The sequence below is a fragment of the Bombus fervidus genome, chromosome 18, assembly GCF_041682495.2.
Source record: "Bombus fervidus isolate BK054 chromosome 18, iyBomFerv1, whole genome shotgun sequence".
Taxonomy (NCBI): Eukaryota; Metazoa; Arthropoda; class Insecta; order Hymenoptera; family Apidae; genus Bombus; species Bombus fervidus.
The window spans coordinates 5,221,309-5,246,966 of NC_091534.1; the positions used below are offsets into that span (position 1 = coordinate 5,221,309).

A 25,658-nucleotide genomic window follows, 5' to 3' on the forward strand; every position below is an offset into this window, starting at 1 on the left:
TGTAGGTAAAGCGATGCAAAACATCAATAAAGACATTGGGTCTAGATATTTCATAACATGTAAAACGACGGAAAAATTATACGTTATCAGCGATCACTTTTCCAAAACACATCCACACACAACGAACATATGGGTCGAGGATAATTAAACAGAATTATTACCTTTGAAACAAATAAACTGAAAATAAAATAGAGCGAGACATATCGCTAAATAAGACAATCTTCAGATTCTCTAATGAAAACACCTTGGACAACCCAGACAATAAACTAAATAAACTACTTTACAAATTATAACCAATTAAAAATCATTTTCTCTAAATTAAACGATAAAAAATCATCCGGTTACGACGACATCATGCTCCCGAACATTTTGTTCAAACGCTTACCCAAAAAAATAAAGAGCGCTTCTCACCCTCAAACCTGCGATATATAAATCTCCTACCCAACATAAGAAAAATATTCGAAATATATTTTAGTATTACGCGACCATTACCATACATTATATCATTCTCATTTTTGCACACTCTTATGTTTCTTTAAATATTCTATTTTTTAAACCTGAAAGATTGATAAGAAAACTATTTAAATCAGCCAACGCTCATACCGCGTTGAAAATACTCGTTCTCGTCCGATCACGAAAGTCAAGCAGCGCTGGGCACGGATAGTACTTAGATGGGTGACCGCTTGGGAACTCCGTGTGGTGTTGGCTTTTTTTTATTCTTCCAATATTTTTAACTTTCCTTGAGAATCAATTTTTAGTAATCTATACACTAAGTATCAAGAAATTGCAATGTTTTAATATTACACGACCATTACCATACATTATATCATTCTCATTTTTGCACACACATAGGATGTTCGGATATAAACTTAACATAAAACGGACGCCTTTTGGATGTACGGTGCAATCTAGAAATAGTTCACATCAAAATGTAATTATTTAACAATTATAGTCACGTATGATTAACCCAGGCATCAAAAATTAGGATACGTGAAGGTTGTGCTGCTGTGATACCAGAAATGTTGAATAAAATGCGATTATTTTCTTGTCGTAGCATTACGAAATATTCACATGTAAGAAGCTATCATTTGGAACATGTGCTTAAGACTGAAATAGTTTTGAATATCGTAAATAAAAAAACATTGCAATAATATTGCAGTTTGAAGGACATACAGCAGAATCTCAGTTATCCGAACTAATTAGGAGGCAACAATGTTTACATAATGGAATTTTCGAATAATAAAACAGTTACTTTCTTCCTCTTTATCTTTAAAAAGATTTATCTTTGTAAATTCATCTCTGTTCTATGTATTTTTAAAAAGAACACAAATTATGATAATACCAATACACATAATGACATGAAATATGAGGGCATTAATCTTTGAAAGCTTATCTTTATTCTATGTATTTAAAAAAGAACATAAACATCAATAATAGTAATACAAAGAATGAAATTAGATATGATACGATTAAAGATATATGAATTCCGGATCTATTTAGCTGCTACATCACACAACTGTTTTAGCAAATTTAATTCGGTAAAATTTCATTCCTTCTGTGTCCCTGTCACAGGGTTATAAAACAATAATAGAATAACCACGCCTGACAAACATCCTGCAGGCCACAGTCATCGAGACGATAAGCAGCTAGTGTACCAGGCAAAGAACACAGTAACAGGATAGCCACTTGCAACTGGCGCCCGGCGATAATACCTCCAGAGAGCTCAAACCCAAGTATATAAACGTTCCCAAAATCAGCACTCTTGCATCTACCAACAGCAAAATACTGACATTCGCGGACGACACGGCTGTGCTAGTCAGACATATTAATATGGAAGTCAGGAGTACCATTATGGGGGACAGCAGCAATGAGTCAGAAAAATAAGGCACAGTCGCTTCTCAAAGATACTCAGAACAGTAGTCAACGCCCCATGGTATATCAGAAACGAGGATACACGCAAAGACCTAAAAATACCAATGGTCAAAGAAGAAATCTGCAGGTACGCAAAAAAAAAAAAAAAGAAAAACAAGGAAATAAGGGCAACACAGCCAAATAGGTTGGCTACTGACACGAGCGAAACGCATATAAAAAGGAGACTGAAAAGAAAACATCCCACTGACCTTGCTAAAGAAATAAAATAAACAAACTGGTAAATGGTATCCTGCTCGGGGTAGCCATCCACGTGTTATTTAGCAATTAAGCTAAAAAAATTTAGCAAATGTCCAACGACAAATTGTAAAGTACAAATTAAATAATAATAATAAAGAAAAAAAAATATTCAGCTGTCACGATTTATGTGCGTCATCCTGTATATAATATAGTATATGTATATAGGATTTCTGGAAATATAACTTATATGTAAGTTATTATTACAAAAATCTTTTTCTATCAACTGAAAATTTCTTTTTATTTCAGTTTTCCAACCGAAGACAATTTAGTATTGATCTACAGCCAAATGCTAGATCAACACCTGATGAATCCTATCAATAAATTTAACTTAGCGCTGACAAAAATTGCAGAATCATTATTAAATGCAGCATTGTACTGTCGAGCTGAGCGAACCTGTGAAGTGGTGCCTCCACAAGTGCGACAAGTGATTCAAGTGCCACCAATCAAACTGATAAACAACGGTGAAACATACGTAATAAACAAAGCTGTAAATTCAGCAAACCCAACACAACAAACAGGCGAGGAGCATGATTGCCCAGATACAAGCGAATCGGAAATGGAAATCACAGAATTGTATGACATGAGGAATAACACCAACATCGATCTATCACACTAGAACGAAAGCTGGAAGGTCGTATCTCCCAACAAAAAACGAAAAATAACATCAAACACAAATGCTAGGAGGGCTGCAGAAACAGAAAGCCAACAATGGCTCCAAGGAATTCCACTCTAAAACTCCTTCAGCGCACTGCCACAGGAGAAGGAATCAGACCAAACAGAAATACCAAAAATACACAACGCCAAACCACCACCAATATACATAGGTGCACAGATAATAGACCCCCTCAGCGAACTGCTAAACATCACGGCAGGCAATGAGAACTACAGCATTAAACAACTAAAGCTGGACCAAGTAAAAGTGCAAACCAACACCCCCGAAACCTACAGAAGGGTGGTAAAAGTGCTAAAGGAAAAAAAACGCCGGGTACCACACCTACCAGCTTAAAACCGAGAAAAGCTATAAGGCAGTAATCAGAGGACTACACCCAATGACAAACACAAGAAATATATGCGAGGAACTAGCCTAAATCGGACACCAGATAAGAGCAATAAATAATATAACTAGACACGACCCTAAACAACCACTACCGCTATTTCTGATAGAGCTCGAACCTAAAAGCAATAACAAGGAAATGTTTGAAATCAAAAAAGTACTAAGCACAATAATCACAGTCGAACCACTCAGACATAAAAAAGACATGCCGCAATGCATGCGGTGCCAACAATACGGACATACAAAAAACTACTGCAACAGAAACTCGGCGTGCGTTAAATGCGCAGAAAAGCATTTAACAATGAACTGCCTGTACACAGGAAAAATAAACGACGTAAAGTGCTACAACTACAATGGAAACCACCCAGCAAGCTATAAAAGCTGTACAGTCAGAAAACAACTTCAACGCAAACTCTTCCCGCCACTTTGAAGCAGGACATACAATAACTATCACACACAACAGGATAGCGCAGAAACCGAGACACCAACAAACGTACAGCACGTAATGAATATCAACCACAATAATACCAATACCTCTAGTACCCGAAGCTACGCGCAAGTAACCAAACAAACAACATCCCTAGACAAACAAAACCAAAACAATAACACCAACGACGCTACAGAAATCAAAGAACTACTAAAGAAAATTATCAAAAACACTGAAATGCTAACAAAAATGATAAACGAACAAAATGGAGGCCTCAGACAGCAAACGCAACAAATCACAACCATGTTACAACTACTTACAAACATGTTAAGCAAAAAATAAAAAACGGACATGCTCAAAATAGCAGCCTGGAACTCTAACCGCCTACAACAAAAGGCCCTAGAAACCAAAACATTCTTATATCACAAAAACATCGACATATCACTCGTATCAGAAACGCGCTTCACCACAAAAAGTTACATAAAAATACCGCACTACACCATATAGGATACCAAGCATCCCTCAGGAAAAGCACACGGAGGGACCGCAATAATAATAAGAAACGATATCAAGCACCACCTACACAGCCAAGTTAGTAAGGAATATTTACAAGCAACCACCGTTACTGTACAATCGAGCAGCAACTATTTACAGCTGTCAGCGATATATATATACCACCGAGACACAAACTAACAGCACAAATGTGGAATGAGTACTTTCAACAATTAGGCGACAAGTATATAGCAGTAGGAGACTAAAACTCAAAGCACACACTATGGGGATCAAGAATCACTACACCTAGAGGTAGAGTCCTGGAAAAATACATAAAAAAAAAAATAACCTCAATCTATTATCCACAGGCAGACCGACATACTGGCCGACAAACCTGAGCAAAATCCCTGGCCTACTTGAATTTTGCAGTTACAAAGGGACTAAATGGAAATAAAATAAATATAGCACCCAGCCTCGAGCTTAGCTCCGATCATACAGCCATAATAATTACATACAGAAAAAAGCCAATACTTTACAACAACTCAGAGACACTAAGCAACAAATCCACCAAATGGCAAATATTCAAAGAAATAATTGAGAGCAAAATCAACTGCATCATCCCACTGAAAACACCTGAACACATCGAAAGAGCAGTAACAACACTCACAGAAACTATACAAGAAGCAGCAAGGGCAACCACTATATCTGAATCAACGATTAGACAAACAAAAATAATTCCGCCAGACATCCTCGAAAAAGTTAGAGAAAAAAGAAAAGCGAAAGCAAAATGGCAAAAACATAGAACAAAAGAAAACAAAAAAACATCTAAACAAACTTGCAAAGGAAATAAAAAACAAAATAAAAGAACACAACAACAACGAGTTCACAAAGTTCATAGAGTCACTATCTGCACACGAGAACTAGAACTACTCACTACGGAAAGCCACAAAAAAAATAAAGAAGACAATAAAACTAGTCCCAGCAATCGGAGAAGCAGACAACACATGGGCAAGAAGCAACGAAGAGCAAGCTGAAGAATTTTCCAACCACCTATGCAACACATTTACACCACATAACATCAATAACAGCAATCTCAATTGTCATACGGACGAGGATGCGCCAACCACTAGTTCCGCAACTGACAAGCATTACACCATACCTAAAACAACAGCACAAGAAATTAGAAACATAATCGAAAAAACAAAAAACAATAAAACAACAGGAATGGATCTAATCAATGGTAAAATCTTGAAAAACCTTCCTCCAAAAGCGATACGACTAATAACCATAATTTACAATGCAATACTAAGAATCCGATACTATCCTAAACCATGGAAACTAGCACAGATCATAATGTTACCTAAACCAAGCAAAGATCCACACCAAACAGCATCCTATAGACCAATTTCACTACTTCCCGTGATCTCCAAAATACTAGAAAAAATAATATAAGCCCGATTAAAAACAATAATAGACAAGGAAAAACTAATACCAGACCAGCAGTTCGGATTCAGAAACAAACATTCCACTATAGAGCAAATGCACAGGCTCGTCCATGAAATAATAACAACACTCGGAAACAAACAATATTGCACAGTCCTCTTCATGGACATAGAGAAAGCTTTCGATAAAGTAAACCACGAAAGACTGCTACAAACAATCAAGAAACAATTCCCGGAGCAAATATACCAATTAATAAAATCATATCTAAGCAGCAGAACCTTCGTAAAAAAAATCAAAGACGCATACTCCGAAGTCAAAGACATTAAGGCAGGGGTTCTGCAAGGAAGCGTCTTAGGACCAATACTATACACACTATACACGGCCAACATACCAACAACTACCAATAGCAAAATACTGACATTCGCGGACGACACAGCTATACCAGTCAGGAACATTACCCCTGTATCAGCAGTCACAATATTACAAAAACACATTCACACTGCGAAAGCAGATACCACCAACCATCTTCCTGAACGGCACGCAAATAATACGAACAAGGCAAGTCAAATGCCTAGGGCTACACATAGATACACAATTCACATGGAAACAGAATATCAAATCAATTATAGACAAAATACAGACAGCAAGGAGACAAATGCACTGGCTAACAAGTCAAAAATCCAAATTAAGCACAGAAAACAAGTTAAAAATATACAAAACAATCATAAAACCAATCTGGACGTACGGAATTCCACTATGGGGAACAGCAGCAATGAGCCATATAAGCAAAATTGAGACAATACAAGCTAAAATTCTTAGAACGATAGTAAACGCCTCATGGTACGTTAGAAACGAGGACATTCGGAAAGACCTGCGAATACCATCGGTCAAGGAGGAGATTAGCAGACTTGCAAGAAGGTACAGAGAAAGAATAGCAACCCACTCGAACCGGCTGGCAGCGGAAACGATCGACACAACAAGCATTGAAAGAAGATTATAAAGAAAACACCCAACAGATCTCATAAAGGATATAACCTAGCAAACACGAAGATGGTACACATGCCATATTTTTATTTTTATTTTTATTTTTTTATTCACTAAGATATAATATTTTACCAAATGTTCTTCTGGACAAATTGTAAAAAACAATTTAAATAAATAAGAAAAAATCTTTCATACAGAAACTTTTTCATTTTGATATTCAATATCTTGACTTATTAGAATTGTTCATACAATTCTAATTATTTTTAAGCACCTTTATATTTCGTATTTTAACTGCTTTTACACGGTAATAAATATTTAAGACGAAGCTGAATAAGAATGAGTACTAAAGCGGTAGAGTATACTTGAAGGTGATGTAGGTCGATTTTTGTTGTGGGGCCCCTAGCTACGATCGTTCAGTATTATGTTTGAAAACGATGCGTTGCGAGTTCGAATCTCGGCTTGGTGGATATATTTGATATATTTGCGCCAAAGGGTGGAAGACTCTACATTTCTCATAAAACGGAACCGAAATATTTGTCATCAATAATATGCAAAGGCAAAGGGTAGTCTTTGCGTATTTAAACCAAGGTCCGACGATCACTCGCAGAAATATGTTAAAACATCACCACCCGATGTTCGTGGAGGTTTTAGCCGGTAAGAATCCGGCACTACCTTCTGCTACATGTGTTTCTCGCCCCACCACATGTTAGTGAAGAAGGTGTCTATGAAGATTTCCTCCACGTTAAAAAAAAAAAAAAAAATTTTTTTTGTAGTTTGAAAGGAGGTACGTTTTGCACTCCCCTTGTTGGTATGATTGGATTTGTTGTATCTACAGCTCTGTTTATAATGTATGTTTTGCCGTTGTTTAGTATCATTATTGGCGGTATTTGTTGCATTGTTTTGCTTATTTAGCGATTGGTTGTGACTTGTGTCACTTTGTTTTCTCACTTGTCGCACTTAGGGAGGCACTGATTCACAGGTCCGCTCACCTCAGCTGCTTAGGTAGAGCTCTCTGTCTCTGTGAAGCTATTGTCTAGTTCTTTTAGCAGATATGTGTGTTGTTTTTGTGATTTGGGTGTGTATGTGTAAAATGCTGTGTTGGTTGTGATCAGTATTTCTATTGCTTTCTTATATTTGCTTAAATTTTGTAGGTATAGCACGTGTTTGCCTGCGTGTATTCTTTTGATATGGAAATTTCTGATTTTCAGAATATCTTGCATGAGTGCTACAGTATCTTTTGGGTCCTGGAGGGCTATGTTGATTGGTGGAGGCCTGTTACCTTTTGCTGGAGAGTGGCTGGTGGGCTGTCCATTTTGTGCTTGATCCCTCAGTGACTTTGTCGATGGGAGTAGGTCTTTTAAATTGACCGGTTGGGTAGGTTGTTCTTGAGGTATTGTCGGCTTCCTCGGTGGTGTTGGGGGGGGGGGTGTTTAACCGTATGTCCTTTGTTTTCTCTCGGGTGTGTGATGTTCCCACCAGAGACGTGGTCTGCTTGCTTGCTTTGTTTCGCATTTCTTCCTTCTTTTCTTCGTATTTTTTCCAAGATCGTATTTTGTATTCCTGGTTCTTTTGCTGTAATTGATTGTGGGTGATCCTGCAGTTGTGATAAGCCGGTTTCCTCTGGTTGTAGTACTTCAAATCTGTTTTTTGTTGGTATTGCTGGTAGGGGAGGGCTTCTTGTCTTTTTTCATATTTTCGTTCTTTTCAACGGTGGCGTCTTGTGTGTTATTTCTTTCTTGAATACAGAATTGAACACTTACTTTCATTTTTCGTTGTTGGTTGAGTTTCTGCGTATTTTGTGCGAAAAGTCTTACGCTATTGTTGATTTCTTTGGTCGTTTTTAGCGTGATTATTTTTCGTTTAATGGCTTTTTTTGTTGAATTTAGGGTGGGTCCGTTTTTTGCTTTCGGCTTCATTATCGATGTCACCTATTTTTTTATTTATTTTGTTTTATTTCATTTTATTTATTTTACTTTTATTTATAGCGTTGGTGTCACTGCTATATTTTCCACTTTTGGTCACTTTTTGTCACTTTTTGTCACTTTTTCTTTCTCTTTCAGTGAATGGTTGTCTAGTTTGACGCGCGCACTGTTCGGACCTAAGCCTGATGTCCCTTTTTGGGCTGAGGGGTCCGTCTACTTCGGAGGTTCACGGTCGACTGTCAAAAATCTGTTATTGTATTGCAAAAATGATTAAATTTATTTTCTAATTTTTATCTACGTCAATTCTATATTGATTTTATAGTTCACTCTATCTACTTTGTCTTCGATAACATTTTCGATTACAACATATTTGAACTGCTTCGATAAGACGTTAAAAATGATTATTTTAATAGTTACTTTAAAGCCAGGTTTGTGGTGCTGTAGTATCTGTTCTGTTGTGGAGTGTTTGATTATATTTTTATCATATTTTTATCATTTTTATCATATTTCGGTTCAGTTTCATTCATAATCAGAAGAACTTCTAATTTGTAGAGTTAACGAAAAAGTCAGAGTTCTTCTCTGCGCCTCAATTACATTGACACACCATAAACCGCTAATTAGGATTTCAGCCCCTATGCACGTAACTTGTACCGATACCTTGGGTTCTTTCACTCAGATAACATATATTTCGCTCCATTATCCTAAAGGCGGTGTTTTTATGGGCGTTGCCAATGTTCAGGAAGGCAAGTAATTCTTCATTGGTTAACAGTCTATCATTCTATTACGAATAGGATTCTCGCCTATGGTATGTTAGACGCTGTATTTAGTATTACTTATTCAAACGTACTAGAGTAAACGTCTAACCGCCTTTAAAGTTATTCGCATTCTGTTGTTGCGCGATCTCATCTATTTTATACTTACTATATGAATCGTACAGTCCTCTTTCTCTTCCTTATTGTAATTATTTTATAAATTGCGAATATCGGGCGGCTCGGCGCGTTCTTTATTTCTTCTTTCCTTAATTTTCTGAGTTTGAAAATTTTAATTGGAGAATCGACAACAACAAAGAAGAATACAACGAATTACTGATCGACAGTCAACATCAAATCTGCAGAGTGAAGCGTGGAACGAGTTTTGAGGAAATCTTTATTTCAACTCGGATCAGACTAACCGGATAGTGAGGTAAATTTTAACCTTAATCCTTCATTTTATCTTTCACGTTTTAAAGGAATTCAAAGATACTGTTTTTATTAATACGTTGCTATAAAGTAAGTGTGTGTATATTTAAAATTAGATGTTATTTATAAGCAGTACTTTAATACAATACAATACAGAAATGTATTGTAGGAAGATATATATCCTAATAGATTTCTTATATGTAAAATTTGAATATATATACATATACATATATTAATCCATCTGTTAATAGAACAGTTTTGAACTATTTACACTCAAAATAAGACTAACAAATAGGAATGGAAAATGTACGATAGTTATATAATACAATAATAGTATAATAATATGATATAATATGATAAAAAATAATATAATAACATAATAATTCAGGACATAAAGGATCAAGAAGTGAATCGAGATGAATAACAAAAAGAAATCGCAAACTAAAATGAAAATTTTTTGCGAAAGATGCAACCGGGTAGGACATGTCAGAGATGATTGTTACGCGCTTATATGCGACTACTGTAAAAACATAGGACATCAGTCCCTGAATTGTAGAAGACTACAAAAAGATAAAAACTGGACAATGGATAATGCTAGACAGCTTCACAGAGTCGATTGTTCAAAAGATATACCACATGGTGCAAATCCCGAGAACCAACCTACTACCAGCGACAGAACAAGCTCGTATTACAGTACAAATATATCTAACCGATCAACAGTAGGAGATTACCGTGAATGTTTCATGTCTCATTTGAGAGATATTATCGAGATCACATGCGAAGAATCGAAGAATCGAAGAGTAAAAATGATGGTTTCTAAAAACATACCAGTTTCATTAATAAAAATAGGGAAGTTAAAGGATGATGTAACTGCTGCTAAAGAAGTCCTTATTTTAGAGTATCCATTCAGCACTCAGGTTAAAACCATATGTTTAATATGCTTATGCATACGCGTAGATAAAAAAACTATATTACATCCTTGTCGAGTAGTTTCTGATGACTTTTACATAGAGACAGATGGCGTATTAGGGCGCGATTTTATCAGCAAATCACAAGTCAAGTTTGGGAAACACGTAAAATTAGCTGGAGTACAAATACCATTCTTCTATAACTATCATGTACGTAAAATACTAAAAGTTGGTAATTCGATAGAAGTCTCGATCAAGGAATCAGATTCAGAGACAACAGATTCAAGTTAACTAATTAAATGCTTAAATCAGGTATTTCTCTCGCGTTATAATTTATCAAATAATAATATTAGTCAAATGAGGTAGGTTATAGTTTCTAATAGCTGAATTTTTTAATTTTATATAGTAAATGACAATCTACCAGATTTCTATTTATAATTTTTTATTCTATTTTATTTCATTTTGCTAAATTTGTACCGTTTTATGAAGAATTAATTAAAATATTAACTTTTATCTTATGACATACGGATATATTCAAGGAAAAATTAAGTTTATCATTTCTTTTGCGGTATTTTGACTTTTCAAAACCAATAAATAGATCACAACGGATGTGGAAGCACTTCAGATGTCATATTATTACACCAGAATTGAATTTAATGAAATAATATTTAAAAATGTAATTCAATTATCCTTTCAATTATATATATCATAAGTTATACGCGAAAACCTTAGACTATTGATATTTAACGGTATAATATTGATAGAAGTACGTCAATCTGATACATATTTCGATTTATGTAATATTCAAATCAACGCAATTATCTATTATTTGTAAACACTGCGCGACACAAAGCACAAGAGTTATAATTACGACTGAAAGAAAATGTATCATATTAATAGCGAAATTCACAATATAATAGATTAGTACACATCTAAATATAATTTAACGTTAGCAGATTTTCCGGAAAATACCTATATAAATGTAAAATAATTTTAAAAAATCAGAAGATGCATGTTCAATTAGCAAAAGCTTAACAGAATTAAAAACATACATTATTGAAAGAGATAGTACCGCCCCTGCATAATGTTATTAAATAGTCGTCTTACTTATTTAATTTATTTTTAGAAGAATAGCAATATCATTCATTCAAGGAAAAGCATGATATCGATAAGTAAACTGCGAAAGTTTATTTATTTATGAAAAATTTAAATGTGTAAAAATGTAGATCAAGGTAGAAATATGTAAAGTCAAGTAGTTATTTTAATTTGGAATGTAAATAAAATCTCTCCTTAGACTTTAGGTATCTTTTAATTGCATTTACAAACATCTAAATTTACATAAATATTCGTAGTTTACAAATAATCAATTAACAGAACCCCCTATACCAATTATCCATTTAGATTGAAAAAAGAAAAATGTTTCATCTAATGTACAAGTACAATTCGAACAATTTATATCTTATATTTTCATATTACCGATGTACACGAAATTCTTATCCCATTTATATTGTATTTTGCATTTGTATTGTATCACGCTGTTTACAGAATTAAAGAAGGATAGATAATTCGTAACATACTCATCGAAAATCAATAATCAATACTGAACGAAAAACTAGTTCGTTGTTATGACATTACTAATGTTTATTTGCAAAGTGTTTAGTTCCTTAATTCGTTCCTTAATTTAGTTTCTTATTCGTAAATATCATCAAGCAAGAAAAATGTGAAGTCTTTGTATACTTAATGTCACATTTTAGTCAATTCATGTGAATACATTTTAAGGCGTTAATAATATTGAAAATATTCCAGATTAAAGCATGTTTCTGTAAATGACTGATTTTTTGTACTTAAAACAATATTTGTCGATAAGATTTCGTCTCTTTTATGCCTCTCTCTATTGTCCACTGTAAGTTTGATAAGAACTAAACTTTCATTCAAAATGCGAATGAATTGCTTATGATATTGACAAATATGTACAAGATTGTGTATTTTATATTTAATAAATCTTCGCATTCATTGATCAAGCTATATTTTTATGCTATTTAAATTCTATTTTATGTGTTTGTGTGTTTCTCTGCACAGGAAAGTAGGGAAAATTTTTAGGAGCATATAACACCCATTAAAACAAGTAAAGAAATCTCAATGAACACAGGTACAAATGGGTTTATGGGTTTATTAAAACCCTTTTTGTTTGTTTTAATCATTACTACGTGCTCCTAAAGTTTTTCCTGTTGTTCAATCTTTTTGTGCACTCTGTATATATCAAAATTATAAGAAATATAATTAAAGATTAAGAAATTAAGATTATATTAAGAAATATAATGTATAATTAGGGTGTCTCATCTCAATAGGTCCACGTAAATATCTGCTAACTTATATATTATTCGAAAATGTGTTTCAAATAAAACTTGCGTTAAACAATATATTTTACGAATATTAGAAGAATATCGACAATGTTACCTTGATGCAAGCATTTGGCAGGAAACGTTTATTAATAAATCTTATGACGATTTTATCTAGATGGACGTAGCTTGGAGGTTTCAATGTTACCTTTACTTTTTAAAGTGGAAACATACATTTTCTTTATTCATCATTCGATGCATTTTTTAATTCTCTCTAAAAAATGATATTAAATACAAGGAAAGGTAACGCTTTTATATTTATGTTTCGTTAGTCTTCTATACACTCCATTTCATGAAATTAGTACTGAAATATCTTTCAAGCACTACTGTATACAAAATATACAGTTCCATCCAAAAAAAGGGTCACCTTGAGATGTTGAAAAGTCCTCCACACGGACAAATCTTATGGTTGTCATTAGACGTCCTCCTTGAGACAGAACAAGTTTTACTTGAAACACTTCTTCGAATAACATATAGTTTACATTAGATTGTGGTCGATTAAAATGAAATTCCTCGTATAATAAAGATCTACGTAAAGCATTTACAGCAGATCCTTCAGTAAAAAGAAAGGGTGAAGTTCTAGAAACGAGTCGAGGAATAAAGACTTAAATTATCTTATTCTAAAATTTGTTTAATATCTAAAGAATCTTTTAAAATGAAAAATTGTTTAAACGAACTTGGAGAGGTATATCAGGATCCAATTCAAAGGCCTGTATCTTCTCGCTGCATGGAACCAACTTCTTTCTTGCGTTTTCGATGAAAAAATTAAATACGTTGCTGCCAGTAGGAAACTTAACAGTCTTAAATTCATTTTGCCACCACTCATTGAACTCGTTTCGCCAATCGATCAATTGATCTTGAAAGGTCGCTGATCCGAACGCCCAAATACAGGCAAATGCAAAGTATAATTCGTACCTATTTGTAGAATGGCATTGAGGACAAAGAAAAGTATTTAAAAACGATTAGAAATACGATAAATTCGAGAGCAGTCCGAGAAGCCGAGAATCGGCTTGTTATAAAGAGAAAAAAAAAAAAACATATCGGCGAGATAATAATAATGCAAGGATGAAACGTTTTTATTTTTAATTTTTGTTGACTAAAACTTACGCCGATGTAATCGTGAGGCTTTTCTGATTAAAGCAAGATCAGACACGATATAAGTTGCAACATGTTTCCCTATTTAGTGTCACTAACTTATTTTCTGTCTATTAGATTTTTAATTTCTATTAAATATGTACGTAAATATGATATAATTTAGGGGTGTGTGAATTTTACTCGGGATCGAGTTGCGATCCCAGTAGTTTGTAATGTTCGGGTACTTGAAATAGTAATGTGATCAGGTTAGGTCGGAATCCCGAAAACTTATAACGTCACCATGAGATTTTGTCTTTTTTATTGTAGAAAGATGTGAAAATCATTCTGAATCTTGAAGTTAAAGTACAAAATCTGATTGTAAAATTCAGAAACAGCATGATACTTGTATGGTTATAAAGTTTTGGGTCCTAACCTGAGCCGATTACTATTTTAATGACGTATAAACATATTCGTACACCTACTATTTCGGGACCCGATTTTCAATTTGGGATCGGAGGGTCCATTCTGAACATAAGTGTTCTGTTATCATGCACCTAAACACTGCTTAAGTGTACTAAAACAGTAAAACACTGAAATTTCATTTAAATTGTTACAATAAATATTTACAATTAGTTCAAGTACAAGTTAACCTTAAACTTAGTTTCAGTACAAGGTAAGAAAAAAAGTTCGTTCTAAATTAAACTGCCGATTCCGAATCGAAAATCGGATTCCGATATGACCCAAATATCTTTGTATGTTGACAAACTTTCCGGATCCAGACCCGGGACCATAATTTCGGTTACTCGCACAATCCTAAATTTAAATTTCATCGTGTTTGGTCTTATTTCAATCAGAAATATTTCACAAATACGTTAGCGAAAGTGTCGCGACAATTATCGGTATGTATTTTTAATTTTTCTCTAGAACTAAAATTAAACTTAACCTCAATCTAGGAAAAACCCTACAAAGTAATAATTGACAACATATTTAAAGCTACATGTGAAATTTATAATTGTGATACAAAAATTGAGAGGTTAGCGAGCCATAAGTTAGATCCTGATAACGATCCATATGACTATTGAGTTTCATTCTTTTCATTTATTTTTTATTTGTTATTTTTAGTTATTTGAATTTATTGCCGACAAATATTAAATTAAATTTCTTTCTTAACTGTTTCCTGTTTACTTTCTGTTACTTAATTTGCGTTTATGCACTTAGAATTCTTTGTGACACTTTTTTAATGATATGTTATCATTTTAAATAGCCTTTATCAATATGTTGCGGCTAAAAAAGAAAAAAAAAAGAAATGAATGATAACTATCTATGATAGTCACTAAATTGTATGCTACTACCAATTTATTGTATTTAAGGGAACTTGTCAAATGAATATATTTTGATTTTTGAATGAATTATTTTCTAAAATATGTCGAATTTTTCAAACGACGCCGCATATCTTTTTTTACTATGTTGTAGTTGCTAGAAAAACGAATTCAACGATCTATAATGTAATATAATGTTCAGTTGACTTTGAATATCAGAATGAAGCGAAAATTTATGGAAAGTAATAACTGCATCCCGCTCTGTATCGATCCTAAGATCGACTCAAGTTCTCCACAAATCGTTCCGTTATGAAATTCGAAATCAATAGAAAGTTACATTTTCCTAGGAATTTGAACTACATGTAAAAATAAGTCAAGCGCGCAGAATAAAATTTTATCGCGAGATGACTTATTTTCGAGAAAAATGAATTTGGAAATGTATCACGCTCGTTTATCAAACCAGTTCTTAACTAAACATGTGCAAATTTTGTTTTCTTGAACATTATACCTTAAATGGAGAAATTTTGTAAACACAAAATTTAAGAACCTGTACGATTATGGAATAGTTTCACTACTTACATTACTGTCTATAATACGAATTACATAATATAATATATTTATAAATAATAAATATAATATAATATAATAAATATGATATTATTTATTATTAGAGGTAATTGTTTTATCATAGAATTTAATTATTCTGTAGGTGGTATTTATCATGACCGATAATACAACATTGGAAGACTTGCTAAAGTTACAATTGCACAAATATGAGGAAGAAGTTAAAAATATTGTTGCTAAGTCAGTGAAGGAAATGGCAATGGAAAAGGTGCTAAAACAACTTAACGACACTTGGAGTACGCTCGAATTTGGGAAAGAGATACACGAACGTACGAAATTAAATATTCTTAAAATCGATGAGGAAACTATTGAAACCCTTGAGGACGACAATCAGGTACCGTTTCAAGATATTTCTTCGTCAAAGAAATAAAATAATAAAATACACAATACAAAATACATACGCAATAAACTAAACAATACAAAACAATACAAAAATTTATGAACTTTCTTTCTATTTTTTTATTTGTTATCTTGTAAAATTTCTTTAGTTACAGTTTTTTTGTCACTGTCGTTATTGTTATATTCAATTTATTAAGACTTTCTGCGTTAATAGTAAGCGTCTACAGTATGCTGTAACTTTTCTCAGCATCGTGTAGAGAGATTAAATTTCATTATACATATAAATTTTAATTTTATAAAAATTTTTTATAAAAATTAAAATTCATCCAATGTTAGTAAGTATCTAATTTATAAATTATATGTACCGATTTACTTTTTATTACATTGATCTTCACCACAGCGTGATTTATCTACTTGTATATTAATGACATTTCGTTTTGTTTTACTTTAGTATCCTCAGAAATTCCTCTTCATCTATTTTTTTAATTTTATTATTTTTAGTTCCCTATTTAATTCGCTTATTTTCCAATAATTTGATATTTGCTTGTGTTGACTTATTTAACTTATGACAATGTGCTATATCGCTTTCTTATTGCTTTTTAATAGGTGCAACTGCAAAACATGTTGGGTTCGAAATTCGTTGGATATTTTCTTGGTGAAATTCTTGACTGGCAGAGAAAACTAAGCACTGCAGATGCAGTGATTAATGCATGGTTCGAAGTTCAACGAGCTTGGGGTTATCTCGAAAGCATTTTCATTGGCTCTGAAGATATTAGGAGCCAACTTCCAGAAGAAACCAAGCGGTTTGAAAAAATTGACAAGGAGTTCAAAGTATGTACTTCTATTAACTGTTTATTAACATCTTCCGTACTTTTCTTTGATAATTTCATTCGTAATACGAAAAATCTTTCTTTTCAAAAAAATATACTTAGGTGTCTTTTATAAATGTTTTCACACAATAAATACATTTCTTTGCATTTTTTTAAGCATGTTCCTCAATTATACACAAAAGCGCACGGATCTCAATGACCTTGAAATATATTGCCAAGGTATTGGCAGAAAGCTTCTATAAATTTAATTTTATAACATTTTTATATGGTACAACCTAACCTAACTCATACCTGAACCTAACTCATTAAGGAGAGAGATAGCTATAATGTTATAGAAATAAAAAGGAAGAATGAATGGGTTACGAGTTGGGGCTAAAATTTACGTCGAATGTTTGATGACGATCTGTACGAAATTGAAAAATAACAGAAAGGAAATTTAGGTCCCAAAGATGAACCTGGCAAATGGATTAATAAATGAATTTAATGCAACAGAAGAACAAACAATTTTAGAGAAACCATACATTCACGAAAGCGATGTTGAATCAGAAACAACCACGAACATTATGTTATAGAGCAACGAAACGATAAACTTTAATAATTCTTCGCGTTAAAGTTTATTTTTATCTAAAGATTCGACAAAGCTTTTCTGTATGTATAATATTATTATGTATATACGGTATAATATTATCCTCTAATATTATTAATAATATTAATATAATTAACATTATACTATACATAGGTAATAAGCTTTCAATCAAACGCAATAATACCAAGCTAATTAAATATAGTAATTATATAGAAAAGTGTTACGTCGGCCGACTCTCTACCTGAACCGGGCCTCACATCGCGGACGGGATGGCAGTCAGATGTCCGCACATTCTTATTGCGTACCCTTAAGAATCTCAAGTACCGACCATAAATCTTAGAAAATTCTAGCTAAAGTCATTCAGATCGAACAAAGATCGTCGTAACAAAAAGAGTTCACCGATTTTGATGATCGTGAAATATGTTCTCAAGACCAACATTCTGAACATCTTTCTTTTTGTACATGTAACCGCCGCTCGGCTTCAGTTTCCGAGATATTCGCAAAATACTTGAATACAATTTATGTCACGATTACGTTTCATTCTGACGAAGGCGGATGTATTTTTATATAGTCCAAGCTAAACTTAACTCATGTAACCATTCATGTAACCACTCAGATTGGTTACATCTGTAATTATTACAGGTTGGACCAGAGTATTATCCGGCTGGCAATGCTGGTTTGAAATAATTTTAATTAATAATCAGAGTCATTAGATAAATATACATGTATAACCATATGACAAAAGAAAAAACAACAGTTATCAATTCAGTGCTCACGTTTTTGATTAATTTTCTAATGCACTCTTCCTGAAGATGAAAGTTTTCTAATCCAATTTTCAATGTTTTCTTTATTTCCAATTTTCGAATTTCCTTCATTTCAATTGTACTGCAATACACAGTCATCTTTTCTATAAATATAAATTACCTAATTACATTACAATTAAATTATAATACATGTATAGATTATCTATGTATGCCACAATTTTATTAAATTAAGCATTTGTTTAAAGAAATTAACACATTAAATAATATCTTTTCAAACATATTTGAGGACATTATAACATAATATAACGATACGTGTAACAATTTTTAAGAAACTGCTGAAGGAAATGTTGAGCAATTTGAATATCGTCAAAGCAACTAACCGGCCTAAACTTTTAGATAAACTAGAAGAACTGCAAGTGCAACTAAATTTCTGCGAGAAAGCGTTAGCCGATTACTTGGAAACAAAGAGATTAATTTACCCAAGGTTTTATTTCATCTCCGCAGCAGATTTACTTGATATTTTAAGCAATGGTTAGAAAACATCGATAGCTATAAATAATTCTTATTGCCTTTTCCTGCGAAAAAAAAGGAACGATGGGAAAGATGCGTTTTTCGCTCATATTCGCTTTCTCGATCTTGAAACTGAATTTGCTACCAAAATAATAGCGCATGATGAGATATCAGTCACGTCAAATTTTCAAGTTGAGGCATTAATTAATTTCCGAGGCATTAGGCGTCCATCATGCTCGTACTCATCAATGCGTGCTTCGGTATGTGGTCCTTTATTTCTTTATTCGGACCAGATAATTCAGAAAATCAGTCTCAGGCGCTTTGCTGACTGCTGTTAGTGAATTTGAACTTAGATTCTCAAAAGTGACAGTGACAATCTAAATAGTATGTATCAATTCGTTTAAGTTTAAATTGATACATTTTTCTTATTATGTAAAATAACTGTTCACGCGCCATTTGAACTTAGATTTTCAAAATTAACAATCTGAAATAAATGTTTATCAATTTTAGAATCAATTCTCAAACTTAGATGGATACATTATTTCTACATGTGTAATAACTGCTGAATTACTATTTGAATTTTGTTTTTTTTTTTTTTATCCCAGGATGGTGGAAACTGCAAAATATTTTTAGAATTTGAGAAAAGAAGTAAAGGAAGATGATAACAAGATCACCTGGGCAAGAGCAACTAGGACGGATGCGTCGACTGAAAAAAATTGACGAATTGATGGCTGTTGCATCTACGTTATGACACTTGCATGGTTCCTTGGATATGGTCAAAATCATGGAATACATGCACCCATACAATATATGTGACTTATCCATCATCATCATTTGCAGTAAATAGGACAAAAAAATACAAGACATAAATGCTACTTTAAATATATCGTACAGTGGATTGAATCAGACATTTTGAATTTTGAAGATACAAACTCAAATTGTCAACAGTTAGCAATATTTCCAAGAATACCTGTTTGAAATAGTCGATTATCGTGAAAGTTCCCACCTCGGAGTGTGAAAACTGACGCGTTGATGAGTATAAGATCGTAAGCTGTCATTTGGTACGAAATCATTTGGTATCATTCCATATGATGATTTCAATTATCAAGAAAATTCCGGGTCGATCGGTGATGTTAAGAAATCACGAAGTACTTAAATAATAATAATAATATTAAATAACCAAAGAAACTTAATATGTTAAGAAGTTACACAAAGTAAATGTTGGATCTGTAATTGTTTTATTTCATACGAATCGTGGTTAGACTAGGATTAGCAAACTGAACCAAACTTTAACCTAAAATCAGACGTTAAATGAATATAAATGTTTACATTAATATAAAAGATCCAATTGAGGAATTTATTACTATCTCTTGAAATCTCTTCAAATCTCTTACGTTCCTTATCTCAATATCATCGGCCGCAAAATGTCCATGTAACCCGCAAATGCAGAAACAACAGACGGTAAAACAGAGCAGAATATGTATATATTACCGACAACGTCGGCATACGGGAAAAAATTAGGGTTTACCCAGAAAACCTAACACTCGTCGTAACATACAAACCTAACATACATCACGGATATCACTAGAGCTGGAATAGAACGATCGTTTGTAACTACCGGCACTGCCTTCGTCGTCTAATCGTGCGTGATAGCCAAATGCAAATACGCTTTTCGCTACTTCGATCTTGTTACCGGTAAGGATCAAGCCTGACGCAAGGGTTGAGAAATCGGATGGACAAAGTGACAAGTGCAGATCGTTACAATTCCACGTGTTCCGTAACGATTGCTCTGTTTAAAACGTGGAACAAAGAAGCAATCCACAGGTCGAGTCTATATGTTTTATGCATTGTCTTATATGTTTCTCATTATCCGTCGCGCTTCTTTTTGATTGAGTTCCTTAGTAAACAGATCTCAACAAGACACAAACTTGGTTTCAAACGACCAGCACAATCAAAAGATAGAACGTTCGAAGCAATCAAATATATGTGTATATATACATGTATATACATGTATAGCAGTATCACGTACTGACTCGAACTTTCTACTGGCAATATGCTTTTTCACTAACGCGGTTAGCAATGTGAGTCTTCCACTCCGTGGCTTAACTTCTTATTGTTTTGGATTTGAAAGAAATCTGGAAAGATTTTGAGATACTTCTTACAATCCCTAATTTACGATACAAGCGATAGCCAAGTGCTTAAATCTTTTTGCAATAAAAAAAACGTAAAAAAATTACAAAAGATACAAAATGGATATAAATAAAAGATATGTATATACAAAAATTCACTGACTTATGGATGGCAATACTCATTTTACTCTCGTGGTATTCAAAATTGAATTATACGAAATAAATAGTATTTAGCTAATCAAAGGTAATACGCTTGTAACAGTTGTAAGATTTTCCAGATGCGAGAATCACTGGGTCTGCCATTTTCGTTTTGAAGAAATTAGGTTATTCTGTTAATAACTTTTTATCGAACAACGAGTGGTGACTAAAACCTTTAGAAGGTCACTCGGAAGGGTGACCTCGATAACATGTATGCAGGTTAGAGTTATTGGAAGTGGGTCTTCTAAACAACAGCCGTTTTACCAAGCAAAGTAAAATTTAAAAAAGAATATGGAAGAAATTAAGTGTTACTTAAAATTACCGGTCGAAATTGGCAGAGTATGCAGAGATGGATGGACCAAGTTGGATTTATGTATCCGTAGTAGAAAACTAAAATTTCTAGTAGTTTGAAGTGTCAATAACATTGATGCAAATACTTTTATCATTTATCATAAAACATATTTCATTTTCCCTATTATTTTTTTAGGTGGAAGTTTGGTTGAACAACGTAACAGATGCGATGAAGAGATCGGTAAGGCATCATATATCTCAGGCAGTAGCTACGTACGACGAGAAACCAAGTGAACAATGGATTTTCGATCATCGAGCTCGATTCGCGCTGTGCGGAACTCGAATCTGGTAGACTACTGAAGTAAACATGGCCTTTATGAGATTAGAGAGAGGTTTCGAGAATGCGTTTAAAGATTATCAGCGAAAGCAAATTAATCAGCTAAATGGGTTGATAGTACTTCTCTGTGGAGATTTGAGTGAAAGCGATAGAAGGAAGATCATGACAATCTGTACAATCGACGTGCATGCAAGGGATGTTGTAGCGAAAATGATCGCGATGAAGGCAGATCACTATTCTTTTTTTCATTGACAATCGCAACTCAGGCACAGGTAAACTCGACGACGATTGATTTGGTCGTATAGTGGAGCCTTTAGTATCCGAACGTTCCACTATGCAAACCTTCTATTATCCGGACATTATATTTTTCTGCCTATGTCCTCTACGATCACGCAAACAAACAAATTGACTTGAAGTGTATCTGTAGTTATGTCCTTCCTTAATGTCATTTCGTTCGTACATTGTCATGCTATAAAGTTGACATTATACGTGTCAATATAATTCATGTGTCATGACATCGTACAACCAAATTGTAACATTAGCGATGATTTAAAAACTGCAAAAATCGCAAGATTGTATCGCACGTTGAGAAATCTACGATGGATGGATTTAACAAACAAGAACATGCAATTGAAAATTATTCAAGTTTCTTTGCGACTAAATTTCAATGAAGCCAGAAAATGAAGATGTGAATATGCAAGCAAAAATACTCAGAACCATAGTAAACGCCCCATGGTACGTTAGAAACGAGGACATTCGGAGAGACCTGTAAATACCAACGGTCAAGGAGGAGATCAACAGACTCGCAGGTAGATACAGAGAATGAATAGAGACACACACGAACCGGCTGGCAGCGGCAACGATCAAAACAACAAACATTGCAAGAAGACTAAAAAGGAAACACCTAACAGATCTCATGTTTGGTTTAGGTAACATTATGATCTGGGCTATTTTCCATGGATTAGGAAAGTAGCCGATTCTTATTATTGCGTTGTAAATTATTGTTGTAGGTCTTATCGCTTTTGGAAGAAGGTTATTCACGATTTTACCATTGATTAGATCAGTTCCTGATGTTTTGTTGTTTCTTTTTTTTTTTCGATTCTGTTTCTAATTACTTGAGCTGTTGTTTCAGGTATGGTGTAATGCTTGTCAGTTGCGGAACTAGTGGTTGGCGCATCCTCGTCCGTATGACAATTGAGATTGCTGTTATTGATGTTATGTGGTGTAAATGTGTTGCATAGGTGGTTGGAAAATTCTTCAGCTTGCTCTTCGTTGCTTCTTGCCCATGTGTTGTCTGCTTTTCCGATTGCTGGGACTAGTTTTATTGTCTTCTTTATTTTTTTTGTGGCTTTCCGTAGTGAGTAGTTCTAGTTCTCGTGTGCAGATAGTGACTCTATGAACTTTGTGAACTCGTTGTTGTTGTGTTCTTTTATTTTGTTTTTTATTTCCTTTGCAAGTTTGTTTAGATGTTTTTTGTTTTCTTTTGTTCTATGTTTTTGCCATTTTGCTTTCGCTTTTCTTTTTTCTCTAATTTTTTCGGGGATGTCTGGCAAAATTATTTTTGTTTGTCTAATGGTTGATTGTGATAAAGTGGTTGCCCTTGCTGCTTCTTGTATTGTTTCTGTAAGTGTTGTTACTGCTTCTTCGATGTGTTCAGGTGTTTTCAATGGGATGTTGCAGTTGATTTTGCTCTCGATTATTTTTTTGAATGTTTGCCATTTGGCGGATTTATTGCATAGTGTCTCTGAGTTGTTGTAAAGTATTGGCTTTTTTCTGTATGTAATTATTATGGGTGTATGATCGGAGCTAAGCTCGAGGCTGGGTGCTATATTTATTTTATTTCCATTTAGTCCCTTTGTAACTGCAAAATTTAAGTAGGTCAGGGATTTTGCTCAGGTCTGTCGGCCAGTATGTCGGTCTTCCTGTAGATAATAGATTGAGGTTATTTTTTTTTAAATGTATTTTACCAGGACTCTACCTCCAGGTGTAGTGATTCTTGATCCTCATAGTGTGTGCTTGGAGTTGTAGTCTCCCGCTGCGATATACTTGTCGCCTAATTGTTGAAAGTACTCTTCCCACATTTGTGTGTAATTTTGTGTCTCGGTGGTACATATACCGCTGACAGCTGTAAATGGTTGCTGTTAGATTGTACAGTAACGGTGGTTGCTTGTAAATATTCCTTACTAACTTGGCTGTGTAGGTGGTGCCTGATATCGTTTCTAATTATTTTTGCGGTCCTTCCGTGTGCTTTTCTTGAGGGATGCTTGGTATCATATATGGTGTAGTGCGGTATTTTTATGTAACTTTTTGTGGTGAAGCGCGTTTCTGATACGAGTGATATGTCGATGTTTTTGTGATATAAGAATGTTTTGGTTTCTAGGGCCTTTTGTTGTAGGCCGTTAGAGTTCCAGGCTACTATTTTAAGCATGTCCATTTTTATTTTTTGCTTAACATGTTTGTAAATAGTTGCAACATGGCTGTGATTTGTTGCGTTTGGTGTCTGAGGACTGCATTTTGTTCGCTTATCATTTTTGTTAGCATTTCAGTGTTTTTGATGGATTGCTTTAGTAGTTCTAAGACTGATATATATCGAAATTCATCTCCTTTGAAACTTTCTAGTCTCGAAGCTTCCTACATATGTGGTGTATTGTATTATATTAGATTATATTTTATCATAGATTCCACGCAATCGAAATGTCTGTAAACCTAGAAAATAATACAAGAATTATCATATAAGAATTATTAAGAATACAAGAATTTTCATAAAGTTAGACGATCAAAAGAAATAACAACGAATATGCAATTTTTAAATAAACTTTGAAACCGGTTATTTCACCAGGCCTGCTAAGCTTAGTGTTAATATTTCAGCTGTTGGATTATACGATTTATTGCACGAATTACTACTAAATATTACACGAGCGATTACACGAATGACGTGTATGACATCATGTTAAATGTAAACGTAAAACGTAAAACGTAAAATCATAATAATCGCGATCATTTACATCCTTTGTTTACAACAGTTTTTCACGCTCGTGGCCCCAGGTGGCGCGATTGAAGTCTGTCCATTGTTCTTTCGTAAGATGATTTACTGAGACGATCCTATAAGTTTCCTAGTTGATTAATCTGACGCTAGGGGGGGGGGCCGTTGTCCCAATCTCCAACCGCACGGGTTATAATGGTCCGTGCGGGGCGGGGTGGAGCGACCCTAGGCTGCCTGACCGCCATCACCCTCCGCCGCGTTGCCGCAACAAGGGTGTGAGTTTTTCTCTTTCTCACTCTCTGCCCGCTTCTTTAGGAGCGTAACTTGCTCGCAGAAGGTGCGGACAGCTTCGTAAAAAAAAAATCTGGCAAGTGCCGCCGAAAGGCGACAGTGCTTTATTATTTATATATGTGTTTCATCCTTAGCTAGGGGAGTGCAAAACGTACCTCCTTTCAAACTACAAAAAAATTTTTTTTTTTTTTTTTTAACGTGGAGGAAATCTTCATAGACACCTTCTTCACTAACATGTGGTGGGGCGAGAAACACATGTAGCAGAAGGTAGTGCCGGATTCTTACCGGCTAAAACCTCCACGAACATCGGGTGGTGATGTTTTAACATATTTCTGCGAGTGATCGTCGGACCTTGGTTTAAATACGCAAAGACTACCCTTTGCCTTTGCATATTATTGATGACAAAT

The 25,658-nt window shown here is 34.1% G+C and overlaps 2 protein-coding genes and 2 non-coding genes across 4 annotated transcripts; 3 read left to right on the forward strand and 1 right to left on the reverse strand.

Annotated features, from left to right (window-relative positions):
* Positions 1-589: 589 nt before the first annotated feature.
* Positions 590-708, forward strand: LOC139996789 (5S ribosomal RNA). The gene has a single exon (XR_011802368.1). It is a non-coding gene; the product is annotated as a 5S ribosomal RNA (ribosomal RNA).
* An 8,614-nt stretch (positions 709-9,322) lies between these two features.
* On the forward strand, positions 9,323-11,810 carry LOC141445930 (uncharacterized). The gene is made up of 2 exons (XM_074112139.1): positions 9,323-9,673; positions 10,058-11,810. Exon 2 carries the CDS (start codon positions 10,086-10,088, stop codon positions 10,866-10,868), a length of 783 nt encoding a protein of 260 aa, XP_073968240.1. The 5' UTR covers positions 9,323-9,673; positions 10,058-10,085; the 3' UTR covers positions 10,869-11,810.
* Positions 11,811-16,923: 5,113 nt separating this feature from the next.
* LOC141445933 (dynein axonemal heavy chain 17-like) lies at positions 16,924-19,048 on the forward strand. Its single transcript, XM_074112144.1, has 2 exons — positions 16,924-17,163; positions 18,842-19,048. The coding sequence occupies exons 1-2, from the start codon at positions 16,954-16,956 to the stop codon at positions 19,046-19,048; spliced, it is 417 nt and encodes a 138-aa protein (XP_073968245.1). The 5' UTR covers positions 16,924-16,953.
* Positions 19,049-25,316: 6,268 nt separating this feature from the next.
* Positions 25,317-25,423, reverse strand: LOC139996788 (U6atac minor spliceosomal RNA). The gene has a single exon (XR_011802366.1). It is a non-coding gene; the product is annotated as a U6atac minor spliceosomal RNA (small nuclear RNA).
* Positions 25,424-25,658: the final 235 nt, after the last annotated feature.

Bases quoted from the DNA above. Each gene is read 5' to 3' on its own strand.
- LOC141445930 (XM_074112139.1), top strand. From the start codon at position 10,086: ATGAATAACAAAAAGAAATCGCAAACTAAAATGAAAATTTTTTGCGAA.
- LOC141445933 (XM_074112144.1), top strand. From the start codon at position 16,954: ATGTTGGGTTCGAAATTCGTTGGATATTTTCTTGGTGAAATTCTTGAC. The intron at 17,164-18,841 runs GTATGTACTTCT...ACAATTTTTAAG, and splicing joins AAATTGACAAGGAGTTCAAA to AAACTGCTGAAGGAAATGTT.